A 17,587-nucleotide genomic window follows, 5' to 3' on the forward strand; every position below is an offset into this window, starting at 1 on the left:
CTGGAAAGGCCCACAGTGAACAAAATTGATCATTACAAAATTCATGAGGTCCAGAAATCGTACATCAGGTCTTTTTCCTCCTAGAGGGCAATACTATTACTTCTTCTTTTTTTTGAACCTTCCTCCATCACCTGCTACAAATCTACACACAGTGACTAAGACGCGTGAAAAGGGCACATTTGCATAGCTTCTATAGAGAGGAAAATCTGATCATATAAATGTAAATAAGGTGAGCTTAGTGTAAATTTTCCTTGAGAAAACGGCTATTTGATAAGGCGTCGAGAAGGTGCGTGCGAGGGGATGTGGATGGAGCGGGGAGGTCTCAGAGGGGCTCGTGGATCAGTGTATGCATTAATGTCACCGTTGACAAGAGTTTTATTTATTTATTTAGAAATGCTGGCAGGAGCCTGAGATGTTGTTTCGGTCAATGACCAGCAGGGGGCAGTAACGTAAGACTAACGCCAAACCTAACAGACAGCGGCTTCTAGCGACTATTATTCCATTTTGGAAAGATCTGTTACAAAGCTGATTCATTCTCAACTCGTACGCTGGTCTAAGAAGTACAATTTTACTTCAGGTCTCTGAATCCATTCAAAAACAAGAATAGACTATTCTAATCCACAGTTGTTGACAAGTGTACTTGTTGAAAGCTACACACACAAAAATGAGGCAAACAAACAAACAAGAAGTTACTGCAAACAATTGAAAGAATAAACGCAGCATAAAATGATGCAATCACCGAAATGAAAAGGGAGCATACATACAACAAAACAAGTATATAAAACACAAAGATGCTAAAGCATCTGCAAACAAAAAACGTGAATTTGTTGAAAGGAAAACCGCAAAAAGATGCGATCACAAAATCAAACGAGAGAGCGAGAGTAGAGTGAGCTTGTAAATTTTACAATAAAATCTTTAAAGATGGATACAAGATTGTAATAGATGATGAACTGTTTTCTATTTTTTTTTATGTTTTTTATATTTTAATATATATTAAATATACTGCCTGGAGTACCTTTGACACCTATGACATGAATTACACAATAGAGTAAACATTTTGTGAGCTGCTTTTTACCCCAAAATATAATTATTAGGTTATTATAGTTTTGCATTGCCAGTGGCCAGTAGTAGGTTAAGGGTCTGTTCTAACAAATACCCCACCATCACTAAACATTGTGATTTTCTAGGATGATGTGAAAGTGATGTTTTACTTCACATATGTTTATTTACATAAGTGAGTTTGTCCTCTTGGCCCGCAGTAATAGCTAGCTTAACAGATAGTTTCTCCTGAGAAAAAACTAACATTGTGTGCAGATTTGCAACCCTGTTACTATGATTAGATTAAATGTATTTATTTATAAAATCACGTCATAAAAAGTGTAGCTATGATCTGTAAGCTGTACTAATAAAGCCTATGATGGTTGAATACTACTGATGAATGTATAGCAGAAAATAAGAAAAGTAAAAGCTGACTTTTCAATCATTTTTAATTTTGAAGAAAGAATTTTGAAACCAAAATGTCCTCCATGACCCAGCTTGATAGCATTACTTCCAGCTTGTCTGCTGGAGATATGCATCACTAATGGAAATCCACATTCCTACATAGGGTAACAAAATAAAGGCATACTAAGTTTTGTAAATGAGTCTCTAGTACACAATTTAGCAAGTTTGCTTCATGTTCTAGTTCATTTGCCCTTAATTTGAAAAGAAAACTATACTGTTCCTACTTCAATAATAAACATCTGATTAGATTTTCTGATGCGTGCAGAAATGCTGTTAAAATCTCACGTAACCCCATTTGAGAAGCTGAACTTAGCATCACCACACTTCCCAGGGTTTGACTTTAAACATTTTATTGTGCTCAAATGGCACATGGCTAAATATCAAAATCTGTTCACGCTTCTATAACCTGCGAGGAAACCATGCTTGAAATGTAGACACTTTTGACTTTTATGCCTTGTGGCTTTATATCGGCATGAGAAAATAAGCTGGTGATATTTCCACGCAAAATAATGAGACCCGCCAGAGAGAACATGTTTTTCACGCCGCGTGAATAAAGGAAGTTCAACAAATGCGGCCGACCGCTTTATCCCAGCTAATGCGGTGTATTTGGCTGCGAGGCGAATAAGGAATCCAGACTGAATGTAATTGTGACACAGGAAAGTTCATGGCTGAGAAGATACAAGACAAGCATTCTATTAGCTGGCTCCGGGACACGCTGTGCTCTCGACAGAGAGAATGAAAGTGCAATCTTTGGAGCTGTATGCGCGCTGCTGGCTCAGATCAGATTATTGCTGCCCTCCTATCGTGGCTCAGAATTTGAGCTTTTGATTTGTGCCCAAAACAAACACTCCAAACGGTTCCGCCAGTCTCGGCGCATGAGGGAAATAAAGCAGGCCGCGGACAAAACAGAAAAAGGACAGCGAGCGGATCCAAGGGTACGATTTAAAGTACAAAATGTGATTCGCATTATGGTGACCTCGGAAAAGGTTTCATCACGGAGTGACTGTAGATGCCAACTCAGTCAATGGCGCGTGAAACGGCTACTTTTTATTGGCATGGCTTTCAATCAGTTCCTCTTGGCTGTATGTCCTTGGTGTCGGAGGAGGGGAGGGGGTGGGGGGGTGGGGTCGACCCATTACGGCAGTCTTGCACCTGCCCGCGTCTCACGAGCCAATCCCTTTTAATGTCTCCCTCTCCTGGCTCCCATCCCTGCATAAATACAATCAGGGCTTGTCAAGGAAGGCAGAAGCACTCGCTCTCGTCCTCCGCCGCCTCTGATTGATTATGCGGCGCTCCGTCTTCCCGTCGCCTCCCTGTGTCTTTGAATTCTACCCCCAGCTGGCTGCGTGCCAACAGACCCTCCCCCTCATCCTTCAAACTTCAACCTCCTGACCTCAGAGCGTGCGCACCAATCTATACATCGCTGTGCCCAGCTGCAAAAGAACCCCACAACATGTGCCGAATAAATGGCAGGATGACTATAATCTTTTGCGAACGAGCTCGCGAAAATCATGCATGCTAGGGTCGAGTGCGGATGTATTATTGGTAGATTGCATGAGATGACGAGAAAAAAAAAAAGGTACAGACAGGGCTAAAATCCCACTACCAATGCACACACTGTTTCATGTGATAGATATGTTATGTTATGTTATGTTATGTTATGTTATGTTACGTATTTTTCACATGTATTTTTCACATTTGCAGTAAACTGGAGGCTTGCCTCGCCGAGATTAAACAATGGATGTCTTCCAATTTTCTGCTTCTCAACCCTAATAAAACTGAGATGTTATTTATTGGCCCTGCTCATCATCAGCACCTGCTTAAGAATACCACGCTGAACCTAGAAAACTGTATTATTTCCCAAAGTAGTTCTGCAAAAAATCTCGGCGTGATATTTGACTCAACTCTCTCCTTTCGAACACATATTAATAACATGACAAGAACGGCGTTTTTTCACCTCCGCAATATAGCTAAAATTCGCCCTATTCTTTCTCTTAGCGATGCAGAAACATTAATTCATGCATTTGTTACGTCGCGCCTAGACTATTGCAACATTTTGTTTTCTGGCCTTCCCATGTCTCACATTAAAAGCCTGCAGTGTGTACAGAATGCAGCGGCGAGACTATTGACAAGGACGAGAAAGTTTGATCATATTACTCCGATTCTAGCTGACCTGCATTGGCTTCCAATACACGTGAGATGTGATTTTAAGGTGTTGTTAATTACTTATAAAATTTTACACGGTTTAGCTCCTTCCTATCTCGTCGACTTAGTATCACCTTATGTTCCGTCCCGACAACTTCGATCGCAAAATGCCGGTTTGCTATCGACCCCACGGGCTAAAAAGAAGTCTGCGGGATCAAGGGCATTTTCCATTCGCGCGCCAGTACTATGGAATGCCCTACCTATGGAAGTTCGCGCAGCCACCTCGGTAGAAATCTTTAAATCCCGACTAAAAACACATCTATACTCAAAAGCATTTAGTTAAATTAGCCTGTCTGCAGCCTTCTTCTTTTTCTTCTTTTTTCCTGCCCCCCTCTTCCGGCCGGGAGAGGGGGCTAGCTAGATGGTGAGGGTTGACTTGACCGCCTCCATTGGGTCCTGCGCTGGTCGACCATCACGGGTTAGGAGTCTAGCCGTCTGCGGTCCACCTGGCTGGAATGCGGGATGGTTCCTGCCCAATGGCTTTGCCTGCTGTCAAGACATCACTGCACTATATAGCACAATATGTTTTCTGTAATTTATATTGTTTCTGTGTTCGGTACATGCAGCATCCACTTCAACCTGTGGGCCTGGAAGGGGGCTCCTCCCACCTGTGGTCCCTTCTGGAGGTTTCTGATTTTCCCCAAATTGGGGTTTTTGAGTTTTTCCTTCCCCTTCTGGGAGCTTTGACAGGGGATGCTGTTGTGTACCTTACATTGAAAAGATGTCTCTGTATGACCTCTTTTCATTCTGTGAAGCCCTTTGAGACTTCGGTGATTTAGGGCTATATAAATAAAATTTGATTGATTGATTGATTGATTCACATAGTGGGGCGGGCCCCACTGGGGGGTATAGAAGATTTTTCATCAGTTTTTGTTTATTTCAGGCACTTTGATGCGCTTGATTTTTTTTTTCAGTTTTAGACTAAGCTGTAAGCTGTATAAACGCTGTAAAAAATAAATAACAGTTAAAAGTTGCTTTATATTCCTTTTTTCTTTTGTTAATGATAAACAGGTTTAGGTATACTTATACAATTTTTACGGATAATAATATTGGGGAGGGGGGGCTGAAAAAAAATTCTCTTTCCCAGGTGGAAGCTTGGCATAACATAATTGAGAAGTACTGTGTTACTGTATGTTATATTATGTTATTATTCCAACAGAGACGTGTTTAAAGTTAATCTAACGAAACCCAGCTCTTTTGAACACAAACAAAATGTCTTTCAAAAACCATTGGCGACCATCAAAGGTCTCTTGATTGTCAGTTTAGTGAGTCCACTTGTTAACATGAAGCGCAAAGCTCAAAACACAGCACGCAGGGATGCGAATCCGCTAATTTGGTGCCTTGGCATGTCTTTGTGACAGTGATTGTGTTTTTCAAAGCAGCATTAAGTGACAGAGGCAGCCTGTCATGTCAACTGCTGGCAGCGTTGCAGTCATCCGAGGATACTAACACACCTCGATCGCTGAAACCAGTCTACACATCATCATTATCAATTGCTCTGGTTGCCAACAGCCAATGCGCACATCCACTCAGGCCCTTTATTAATCCGAGGCCCAATGCTCGCTGCATCCCCAAAACAGTTCCAAGATAGGCCTATAGTTTCTGTTTTTTTCACTTCTCACCCTCGCGAACGAACCTCAACCTCCCTGGAGAGCTGCGTCATCTACATCGACTCCCACCTTCAATGAAATACGCCGCCGAGTTTTAATCAAGGCCAATTTGCATGTGGACAGGGAAGGGGGCGGTGGGCCACACCCCTACTTGCGCCACCCACCCTGGGTGCCCGTTTCAGAAGCGTGTAGGATATAGAATCAAGACCGAGGAGGAGGACATGCGTGAGGTTTGATTAGGGGCAAGGGGAGGAGATGGTGGACTTGGAGGGGCGGGAACATAGATGAAAACAATAGAAGTCCAAATTAGAGAGAGGGGCGAACGGATTGTTAAATTAGCATATTGAGAATAAGGTACATATCGCGTGTCAGAGAGTGACTTGGTGAAAGATTAGAAAGAAGGCTTCATATATTGCGTGGCAATAAAAGAAAAGTCCTTGGACATGTTGATTTGATTGCAGCAAATTTTTGAAACAAAGAAATATTTTGGGCCAGAATAGCAGAAGTACAGAAGCAGTAATAAGGTTGGAAACACGTTTGTTTGTTATTTTCACTGTTGCCAGAATTTCAGCTTTTGTAATGTTTTGGTTTGTGATGACTTTTCTTTTATTACTTGTTTTTGATATGTGATTTTTGATACGCCGAAGTGTTTCGCCTTTTAAAATGTGATTTTGTTTGCAATAAAATGTCAATATGCCCAAAGATTTTAAATTAATTAATTTCTTCAATCATTCAAAATACAAATTTAATCTGGGATTCATCTAAAAAATATGCGTTGGAAAAAAGATTAAAATAATGAATACCGATTAGTTTTGGTGTAATGTTAACCTAAGTCGTTTGTGCAAAAACAGCTAGTCATAGCTCGTGCATAATATTTCAGCAGAATATTGCACTTTGTTATCTGTTATTTGCACAGCAGCCAGACGCTGGGTCCAACAGGACAGACAGGCGTTGGCTCTCGCACCACTGCCTCACCGCCAGATGGGGAAGCGTTTGAGTGTAAATCTACTAGGTCGTTCGCTTCGCTGTCTGGCCAGCCCGGCGGCTCATTGGCTGTCTGATCAGACAAAAATCTGCCTAGTAACGGCACAGACGGTGAGCTAGTGAAGGCGTTTACAGCCATCAGCAAGGGCTTTTTTTTTTTTTAACATCTGCTTTCTATTTTTTGGTCTTATTTCAAGAGAACATCCACAACATCCTGTCACATTTAAATGATGAAAACACTATCCGGCTTTGTTCTGATGTTAAATATTAAAGAATATGATCCTGCTGAGACTCATAATGTACCTGCTGTTAGATTTGGCAGGAATGTTTAGATCTTTCATTTTGTGTGAGCACAGCAGTAGAGGGCTTCTTCCCGAGCATTAATTAGCAAACATTTGAAATTTTTGCTTCTAAAACTGAAACTAAGACTTTCCAGTCTTCCTGGGGAAGCGGTAAATTATCACCTACCCCCCCGAGATAAGCAAGCCACCTACAGGGAGGCCAACAAACACATTTTTACATACTGACAAATTTGAAAGCCCATCACTTTCATCTGGCTGCAAAAATACTGGAGGCTAATGAATACAGACTTTCCGACTGTTCGCGACGTGTTACTACACAGATCTCGGCCGACTCAAACTGTGCAACACAACGGAACGCGTTTGAAGCCGCCTATGATGTCTCGTTTCCTCAGTGGCTAAAAGGACAGCTGACATCGTCATGGGAAGTGAGCTAATGAAATCAAGAAGGCCGATTTGTGAATTTTGGGGCTGCTGTCTGGTGCTTGACAATGCCAAGAAAACATGAAGGATGAAATATTTTATGAAACAGCTTATTTTAGATTAAAGCTATTTCGGCATACACTGGCTCCTATGTAAGTTTTAGTGTGCGGGAGAAATTGCACTCAATTGATTTTATTTGTACATATATCTCGAATGAGATTGAAATTTTTACCTAAGCAAGCTAGTGAACAAAGCTGTTGAAACAACAATTGATCATGCAAATGGCATTAGGCAGAAGTGATGATATAAATAGCAGGCTTTATTTGTTTTATATTTATTTACAATGTGTTCTATGTGACTCTACTAGTTTAAACATGGCATGTAATATGAATCAAGCAGAAAAATCCACCTGTTTTATCCATTTGGGGAGGCAGCCATTTTGCCATGTGCTGTGGACTGAAAATGACATCGCAGTTGCTCAGGCAACAACCGGCTTGTAAAGGTCACATGAGCAAACTGAGACAAGAGGTGCCCCGCGATTGGTGATTACCTAAGCAATTATGATGTCTTTTTAAGGTGACAACAGGTGGCAAAATAGCCACCCACTGATGTTTTGATTACATTATTTGATGTGCATTTTGTTTGTCTTTTTTTTTCTTCTTGCTAAGAAGCTTTAATAAGCTACGTGGTAACTATTAGCTTAACAAGGGAATTTTATTTCAAGAAGTAGCATATTGACGGGACTAAAACACTTCAAAACAACAATACATTGTCCCATAATGACTTTTCCAATAACCTAAGTAGCTTAATGGAGAAGTCTGAAAGTTTTCCTTATCATAATAAATTCTATGCACCCCCACTCGTCTTTACATAGCATTTTGATTAATATTATGAGGAGGAATAAGAAATAAGCAGCAAAATTTACCCAGCCTTTTCCACCTCGGGAAGCTGCCATTTTGCTACTTGATGTCACGTTACTCAAGTCACAGCTGATGTGTTGTCATAGTTGGATCATGTGACATTTGCAAGCTGAACACTGATTAGTCGTTAACTAAGCAACTGTGATGTCATTTTAAGTCGACAGTAAGTTGACAGCAAGAGGCAAAATGGCCGGCCTGAGATGGATACAAAGGAGTGAAATTTGGTGTTTAAATAAGGTACTAAATACATTTTATAACATTTTGTCCGGAATTAATTTGGTAATATTTTTTACGTACAATTGGAACCCAACATTTTTCACTTGCTGTTGACTGAAAATGACATCACATGTGCTCAAGGATTCGGTAATGCCTAATCGCAGCTCACCTGTTTTCTTGAGTTTGGTCACGTGACATTTGCAAACTTAACCTTGATTGGTCCTTACTTGAGCACCAGCGATGTATTTATTATCTGACAGCAAGTGGCAAAATGGCTGCCTCCTAATCTTGAAAGAAAAACAAAAGAGGTTGTTTTGAACATGCTATTTAAAATTGAAAAAATATGGGTTAATTTTAACATAAATCCTTGAATGTTTACCAAATGATCTTACAATGAGCATGTCTACCTCATCTGGAGACTTGGAGTTCAAATTTCATCTTAGGACATCCTGCCTGTAATTGGCGACCCTAAATGAGAAAAATGCTATAGAAAAGAAATGATCTGATAACATCCTCACTTGCAATTTGAAATTTAAGCTCATAAGTACAGGACGCACACTTTGCAATGACAACAACCAACACCAAACAATAAAAATATCAACCTTTATTCTTTGAGCATAACATATCAAAGATATAACCTTAACTTTATGATACCGTCACAGATAACAAATGAACTATACAACAGTAAACAAAGAGTAAGCAAAAACTTTCTCTAGACACAGATTTGTACTCCTTTGGTTAATAATAAAGCAGCAGTGAACTCATTTCTTAATGGTGATTTGAAAGGAATGGAAATGTCTAATAAAAATGAAAAAAAAAATCTGTTTTTATTATTTTAAGTCAGTATCACGACACGCATTTTTAAATGACAGCAAAACATGCGACTCAAACTAAACGGGTTTCAGCTGGCGATGTAAATGCTATGATTTCTTATCTCACAATTAGATGTACTTATTCATGACAAACACGCACGTGCACTTCACGGGCAGGTCCTTAAACGCTAAAGTGCAACACGACACCTTCAGTTGTACTCCCAGTTGCTAAAAGAATGGCTTAACTAAACACACAAGTATTTTTTTTATCATACAAAAAAAGGTCTTTAATACCAATTTACAGGCCAAAGAAACGGACAGAAGGATGGCACAGCGTGCGGTTTCCGCCACATCGTTTACAATGATGAATAAAAATACACATGTAAATCAACACCGTAAAATATAAGATGGCCGCCTTTTATACGAGACAAGTGAGGGAATAACTTTTTTTTTAAAGCGTCACAGGGGAACTTTACGAAAAGCTGCTCCAACATTGCTGTTCTCTTTTCTTGACTGGCAGTGAGGAAGAGTCAGATTTGTCTTCGACGTCCTCCTCAATACAATAACGCTAATCTAAATATCCCGACACAGCTAAGCAACTAGACACACAATTATACACGACGACACAAATTCAACCAGAATCGGAGCTAATCTAGAGTATAAAATGCTCTTCTGTTTTGACCTTTTTAATGAGGTCTAAAACATTGTGAGATCCTTCGCTGTTCTGTTGAACGGGGTGGGGAAACTGTTGAAGTGAGGAGCAAGTTCAAAAGGGCCACGCTATTTAAAAAGAAGAAAAAAATGGTATTTCAGCTAGGAAAGTGATGTATTTTCTTTAAACGTTATCCTCAAGAAAAGTTATGTTACGTTATGTAAAAGTTATGTTAGTTATGTTGTGTTAAAGTGGTGTTTTATTAAAAAAATAATCCCAAAGACGTATTTTTACTTCTAAATCCAACATTCTTAAGTAATACTTAACTACTCAACTACTTAGGTACTAAAATTACTAGTGATTAAATACTAAATACTAAAATAATCTTTTCGGACACCGAGGGTGCATGGCCACCGTCGGGAGGGTGAATGTGACCACGCTCTCCCGGCAGAGCGTTGGGCTGACGTCCCAGTGCAAGGCCAATTTTCGGGGCTTTTTAGGCTCCCTGGCCGGGGTGGGGGATCGTCCATGTTATCGTTCCCTGCTGTTTGTGCAGGATGGCACCACGGGCCAAAAGTCAAGATCCCACCTGTGCGTGATCCATACAGACTGAACCGCGTGTATCTGTTACGCTGTTCACAGTGCGGCATGCAACGCGTAGGAGGATTACGGGTGATTGGATCCTGAAATTGGGCACAAGATACCCGTTCGGTTTGAATGAAGAACGGGATTGAGTGGGATTAATACCTGGGCGGGGCAAGTCTGCTGGACCCTCGGTGCGGAGCGGGCACTACGGGCTGTGAAGGATTTTTTCTGTTTCCTGCCGCGGATCTTTAATATAAACCTAACCCTGACGCCCCTGACCCTAACACCCCTAACTCTAACCCTAGGCTGAATATAGGAAATGAAAATGGTGAAAAGATTGGATCAAATGCTCTCACTGGTCATCAGTTCCCCACCCCTATTGACACCGTATAGTTTATAACAAACAAGAGTGGATTTCCATGTGGATTATGGTGATAGAAAAGTGGCCGATTACTGAAAAAGTCTCATTGGAAAAATAGATGTGAATGTAACCATGTAAACAGAACGGGTGCGTGTATGTGTGTGTGTCTACATCTCATGGGTGAGGACTTGATGCTGGACCGCCACTCCGTTGGCCTGGGGAAGCTCGGGCTGGCCGTTCGCCTTGGGCTGAGCGGGAGGACGCTCGGCCGGCTTGGAGCTCAGGTGACTGTTGGACTCGTTTAGCCGGCGCACGCGGTACGTCTCGTAATGGATGCTGCCCGTGATGTCCTTGATGTTCTGCATGTGCGTCCTGGAACGCAGCAAGACAAATGTCCTTCACTCATTGTATCATTCGAAAATTATTCCATTGTTTGTTTTTTCCCCATTATTTACTTTGTTTATTTTAGTTTATTATTATTATTTGTGAGGATCAATCGTTGAAGCTTTGTTCATATACTGCTTGTTTAAAGGAATGGCAATAAATAGACATGTTTGACCAAACATGATTTTGATATCGACCAAAATAATCTTGAATATTTTTTACCATAATCATCCAACCCTGATATAAACTATGTTATCTATACTTTTACAATAATCCAACCAAACCATGATAAATAGGAACGCTTATTGAGACAAGAGCAAAAGTCTTGCATTCAATGTGATAATGACATAATATACAGCATAATAATAATATACAGACATAACATTTAGCATGTTTGCATGCGTCTCACCTGATGAGAAGATCCCGCAGGTAAGCAAACTCACAGTGTGCAATGTTCTCCACTGCAAAACAAAACCAACAAAGGTTGATTATTTAATCATTCCTTTCCTCGTGCACTCTAATAGAACTCAACACCCACCGGCAAATCAAGCAAGCCATTAACTATAACGATATAATGAGAAATTATATGAGCACATCAATTCACTTGGCTCCACCGTGCCTGCAAGTCATATCTTTGCCACTGGGTGGCAGTGTTGCTCAACACCCCGAACCGGCAAGCTAAAACCCCTCTGCTTTGCTCTCCCATTTATTTATTTTATTTAGGTATTTTTAATTGACTGAAGGGGATTTCATGAGAATCGTATTCAAAAACTCGCAGTGACAAGCGACTGGTCCCAAGTGTTTGAATGAAAGATTATGTCAAGAGAGCAAATTGGAAGTTGAGGGTGGGGGTGGTGCTATTTATATAAAGCTTTAAAATCCAAAAGCACAACATTAAATTCGCTTTGAGAGCAAGAGAGTGGAATATCTGCTTGGGGTTCCCCCTGATGATTAATGACGTTGAGTGAATTGGTAAACTGTAAGCCCAATTCCACAACTTGAAAGCAATGCTGGGGGACGCCAGATGAACTGTTATAAATAAACAAAGGCCTGGAACATTCGAAACAAGTGCTTCTGAAAATGTGATGGTGGGTCTATAATCTCGAGATCCTGCATATTCATCCGTGTCCACTGCTGTGTCCATTTTGTCGTATCAAAAATAATTGTATCCCACCCAAACACATGAGACGTTACTAGAAATGCCAGGGTGCCCTCTATTGAGCACACAAGGACACGGTAGGGTAGCGCAAATAATTCCAAAGATAGAGAGAAAAAAAGCATGTCCACTACACTGGACACAAATAAATAGACGAGGTCTCAGAAGGAAAAAATATGAAAGTTTCACTTAAACTACCGGAATAAATATTCAAATTTACTGAGATGCACATGCATTCACTTGCTTCAGGCCAAAAAGTCATATTTCAAACACATTTCTGTACAGTCTGTAGAAGTATTATCAGTCAGTCCACAGGTATGGGCGTTTTTTTTTTTAATAATAAATTAATGACCAAGCTAAAGTATTGAATCTGTGTGCTCTCTTTCACAATGTAATGCTAATAGTTGAACAAATTTGCAATATTTGGTGATGACTTTGGAGATAAGAGGATTCCGCATGAAATGTGCTTATTTGTCAAATGCATAGTAAAAACTAGTGATGGCCAAATGAAGCTTCATGAAACACGTGATATTTTTCAACCTCTAGATAGAAGTCTTGGTTCAAAGAGGCAGTGGAAATTTAATATGTTTCAAATGCACTAGCATTTATTTTTAAACACAGAGCACCATCTAGAAAAAAAAAATCATAAGCGCCTCATGAAGCTTCATATCAAATCACGAGTAAAAACCCAATAGTAGCACTGAGCAACAAAACTGAACAGAACCTATGATACAATGTGTTATATTTTTGTCACTTTGGAAGAAGCCCATAACTTTTTTAGACAATTACTAATGTAGTTTGTATAATCAAAAAGTTGCAGGGATATTGCACAGTATAGAAATATTGAATATTTATGGGAGAGCATATCACATGCGCATATTACCCTCTATGGTGCCCCATTTTGTTCTCCTTCCCAGAATCCTCTTGCCGTTCTCCTGGTACTCCTGGTCACTCCCCACCACAGCGAAAGGAATCATTTCCTGTCACGAACACACACATAAAACCGGACCATGCTTTGCTTTGTTTCATGATGGTTCCACTGACAGTTTGTCTTTTTTATATCCTTACCCTGATTTTATCATTAATCATCCTGTCCTCCGCGTCTTCATCAAACTCTTTCTGAGGGTAGACGTCGATGTCGTTGGCTCGCAGCGCTTCCCTTATCTGCGCCAGGGTTAGGGTTAGTGGACAGCACTGTTTATTTAGTGGAAGGCAGGCTCACCGTCTGCTTGAAGTAGTCCCTCTCCTCCAGCGTGAGCGTGTCAGCCTTGGCGATGACCGGCACGATGTTCACCACCTTGCTGAGACGCTTCATGAACTCCACGTCCAGAGGCCTCAGACTGCAAAGGAGACCCCAAAGAAAATGATTAAAATTTAAAAGACGCGAACATGCACGAACGGAGGCTATGATAATAATTTTGATGTGGATCCATTTGAAAAAAAGTGTTATATGCAACTCAATTCAATGTGACACAACGTGCACAAATGATAGTTTACTGCAGTGACGTAAAGCAACCACTAGATGTCAGCCAAGTACGGTATTACAGTATATTCTATTCAGGCTGAAAATGCTGCATTTTGTCTGGTGATGAATACAGACTCTTCCGTTTGGATTTGGGTTTCAGTTCTTCAGACCGTGATGTAAACAATTTGGGCGTCAATCAGAATGTGTTTTATCACTAACCTAATGCTAACTAACACTCAAGTAATTCAGGAATTACAGTATAAATACAGTAAAATCCAGTTAAAAAATACTGCTAGGTCAATAATATCAAACAGTACACAGAATGATACATTTTAGCTGAAAATGACATTTTATTTTTTTTTTTTTTGGGGGGGGGGGTTCTTTCGCATGTCAGGATGAGGCAAACAATTTATGCAAATTATAGCAAACCTTAAAATAGAGGCTCTTCTTTCTGAGTTATGCATGAATTTGTGAACCCGTCAGAACAATTTTCTTTACTTTTATTATTGTTGTACACATAAGGGTAATACATGTCTTCAGATTTATTAGCATGAATTCCGTGACATATCAAGTTGGAGAACATTTCAGTTTGAAAGTGTTTCCAAACTTTTGACTGGTATTGTATTCACAAAGCAATCACTGCAATAAATTCCATTTCCTGTTCTTTGGTCATCATCAAAGAAATACAAATAAAAGCAAAACATTCGTGTGGAGTTAATTTTCCAGATTTATCTCCCTGAGATTTGCTGACATCCCGCACATGGGGATAGTTTGGACTGCAAATTTTGACTTTTCAAGCACATTTTTATTCCACATGAGGTTCACTAAGTACACATTGTATTACTTCTGCAACGTTTTATTTGCGCTCACAGTCTTCATGTCCCTACGACAAACTCAGAGTAGCTGCAACAAAGTAACAATTACTGACGATGTTGCAACACATTGCATTTTCAACTTATCACTTTTTGTCAATTTGACTTGTTTTCTGCCTCCAGACAAACTGCCATAATATTACTGGGCCCTTCAATTAAGTTCAGCCGAGGCAAGTCCGGTTCAAACATTCAGCCGGGGTCAGCCCGGAGGAGAGGATGAGCTAGCTGTGTGCCTGACAGTTAAAAAATAAAAAAACCTACCAAAGTGGATTAGAGGGAAAAGAAGTGATGTGACAACAGGAAGTCGTGCATTCAACCAGATGTCATGTGAGATATGCACGAGTAGGCATGCATGTATATTTCATGTCTGGCATATCCCTGCATATGTTGTCAAGACAATGCATTTGCATAAGCAGATTTGCACCATATGTTGCAAAGAAAATCACTCTTTTTATGTGGCGGGTGAGTAAAAAAAAATGCTACAATGCAAAACACTATATTTTAGGGATTGGATCAGATCATAGGCTAGCTATATTTTCCATCAAGGAGGCTTGCAAATTGAGGTAATCGCAACCAAAAGGGGAGGAAAAAAAAAGCAAAATTGGCTTGGCTATTATCAGCACTGATTGCTGTTGCACGGCAGCAAAAGTCTTCAGCGGCCACAGTTCAGCTTTCCCAAAACCTCGAAAACCAAATAAAAGGAGATCACTGACATGTACTTAAGTAAAAGAGCAAGTTGATATGCCGAACGCGAGGATGCTTCAGAGCAAATCCAAAAGACTCTAAAACTGCCACAATGTGATTAAATCATTCGTACGGCTTTGTTTTTGTCATGTGAAGAGTAATTGCTATAAAATAGGAACTTTTTTTTATTCAGGCACTATTTTTATAGGTAATCTTTATAGTCAGTCGAGTGTGGGGGTGGCAAAATATAATTGAGAAGCAAAAATCTGAATTAAGCAATAAAAGCCATCCATTTTGTTGGTGGCTAAAAATGACTGTGCAGGGCATGTGAGGACCAATTACGGCTCTCCAGTTTTCTGAGTTTGGTCATGTGACGTTTGCAAGCTGAGTTGTGATTGGTTGAGCTCTGAACAACTGTGATGTCATTTTTAGCCACCAGCAAAATGGCTGGCCCTTGGATAGATTAAAATCATTTTTCGTCATCAACCAGAGGCAAAATGGCCGCCATGCACCTGAGATGGTAAATATGTGTTTTGTAGCTTAATTCATATTGTAATTTAGGACTGTCACTATCAAATAGTTTTAAAATCAATTATTCTATTGATTCATCGAATATTTGGGTAACATTCTATTTTGCATAAATGCGTTACAAAATGATGCTTACTAACCAATAATTTTTTATTTGTAATTGCCTGGTGATAAAAACAACAATCCAACCATCATACGAATTGAAGTGATGTACTTATTCACCAACATTTTTTAAACTGATCCAGGTACTTTTTCCATCACTATTTTCTAAAGTAAAATGTGTTATTTGGACACAAAAGATCTGTTTACATGAAGTACTACTAAAAGTAATAATTACTTCTGAGAGTCTGAAATCAGAAGATTTGGACAATTTTAAATGATAAAATACATCCAAATGATGACATGATTATTAAAATACTCGACAATAATTTAACAACTGATTGAGAGACAATTAATTGATTACCGTATTTTCCACACTATAAGGCGCACCAGATTATACGGCGCACCCTCAATTAATGACATATTTTTTCAATCACAATATAATAATACTCAAAGTAATAACAATAATAACTCAAATAATAACTCTAAACTCTCAATAGCATAATAACTCAATGTCAATATGAGCAACCTTGTTCAACTGTAAACACACAAAAAAAACAGGTAAAGCTTACTTTATCTGTTCATTCCCCATCTACGAATCCCAATCTCAATATTGATCCATATATAAGGCGCACCTGATTATAAGGCGCACCGTCAGCTTTTTTTTTAAAAAAAAAATAGGCTTTTAGGTGCGCCTTATAGTGTGGAAAATATAGTAATTTTGAAGCTCTTTTCCAAGTTCTGGAGTCACATTTAACTTTTTTATGTCAAGAATTTTTGGGGGTTGGATTTTTCGTTTAAATGATGAGGCAAGGTGCAGGACACCTGTTAAAGCACAATCCTTCCAAGAATGTGCATTATAAGTCTTTATTCATTGTGCAGCTCTGATTCATGTCCATGACATACATTTAAATCCATGCGAGTTTTGCGCTCTCCAAAAACCTCTTTGTATTCCCGCCTACAACTGCGATTGGCAATGAGACTGCCAATTTGCTGACAGATGCTTCTTGTTCAAACACATTCTGTGAATGGTGACTATTGTGTTTGCATGTAAGCAAACAATATGTACAGTAAAGCGGCTTAGTTGGCACCATGTTGAATCCGCAAAGTGTAGCTGCACACTTCACACTTCACACACACACACACATTCCTGGGCTAACAGCTGTGGTGACATGAACACACGATGAGGGAGGCTGTCAAACACACATGCACTCCTCTAAGGGGTATGTTTATGCGGACAAAGCTGGACGTTGGAAATATGAGCCAGTTGTACAGTACTTCTCAATCATGTATTGCAAAGCCACCCCGAGGAATGAGAAAACATTTTGCGACCCTCCACTGGGCTGAGGTAACTACAAATGAGATTCTTATCTATGAAAATTGAATAAGTATTCCTAAAACTGTATTGCAGGTTTTGACTCTCGCTCCATTAAAAAAAAAAAAAAGGTGGTTGTTACTTTTCTTTCAGCATCTTTGTGCAAAGATGTAAATGTGTTTGACCAATCCTATTGGCTGCCCTCACACGACTGCCAGCGCCACATAAAGAGCAGAGAAGATAAGTAGGTAGCATCGAAGGTAGTGTCGAATAAAAAGACATTTCCACAATGCATAGAAACCAGAGGCTCAAGAGGCTAAGCCCGCAGCCGCTCAATCTCACCCATGGCCATATTAAAGAATTTATTTGCGTTTGTTGGCAAAAAAAAAAAGTCGAGGCGGATGGTATGCTTACTGCATAAACTAAAACGCCAAAAACGTGCTTACTCACAAGAAATCTCCGTAAAACCTCAGAAAACACACTGCGGTAAGTTATGTAAAATGTGGATTGCTTT

At 39.8% G+C, this 17,587-nt stretch overlaps 2 protein-coding genes across 5 annotated transcripts in view; both read right to left on the reverse strand.

Annotated features, from left to right (window-relative positions):
* LOC148421374 (uncharacterized) overlaps nucleotides 1-8,428 on the reverse strand; it is a 91,717-nt gene extending 83,289 nt beyond the window's left edge. Inside the window, exon 1 of the mRNA XM_088420022.1 lies at nucleotides 8,330-8,428. The gene's annotated coding sequence lies outside the window, so the exon portion shown is untranslated. The remainder of the gene's footprint in view (nucleotides 1-8,329) is intronic.
* A 318-nt stretch (nucleotides 8,429-8,746) lies between these two features.
* Nucleotides 8,747-17,587, reverse strand: part of LOC148421375 (neuronal-specific septin-3-like) — a 75,380-nt gene continuing 66,539 nt past the window's right edge. For all 4 annotated transcript variants that reach the window (XM_088419836.1, XM_088419837.1, XM_088419839.1 and 1 more), the window contains 5 exons: nucleotides 13,333-13,450; nucleotides 13,179-13,274; nucleotides 12,994-13,090; nucleotides 11,364-11,415; nucleotides 8,747-10,942 (listed from right to left, as the gene is read on the reverse strand). In XM_088419836.1, coding sequence (XP_088275962.1) covers nucleotides 10,738-10,942; nucleotides 11,364-11,415; nucleotides 12,994-13,090; nucleotides 13,179-13,274; nucleotides 13,333-13,450 — 568 coding nt within the window. In that variant the 3' untranslated portion in view covers nucleotides 8,747-10,737. The remainder of the gene's footprint in view (nucleotides 10,943-11,363; nucleotides 11,416-12,993; nucleotides 13,091-13,178; nucleotides 13,275-13,332; nucleotides 13,451-17,587) is intronic.

Source organism: Hippichthys cyanospilos, chromosome 7 (assembly GCF_059441005.1).
Source record: "Hippichthys cyanospilos isolate Australia breed blue-spotted pipefish chromosome 7, RoL_Hcya_1.0, whole genome shotgun sequence".
In the NCBI taxonomy this organism is placed as follows: Eukaryota; Metazoa; Chordata; class Actinopteri; order Syngnathiformes; family Syngnathidae; genus Hippichthys; species Hippichthys cyanospilos.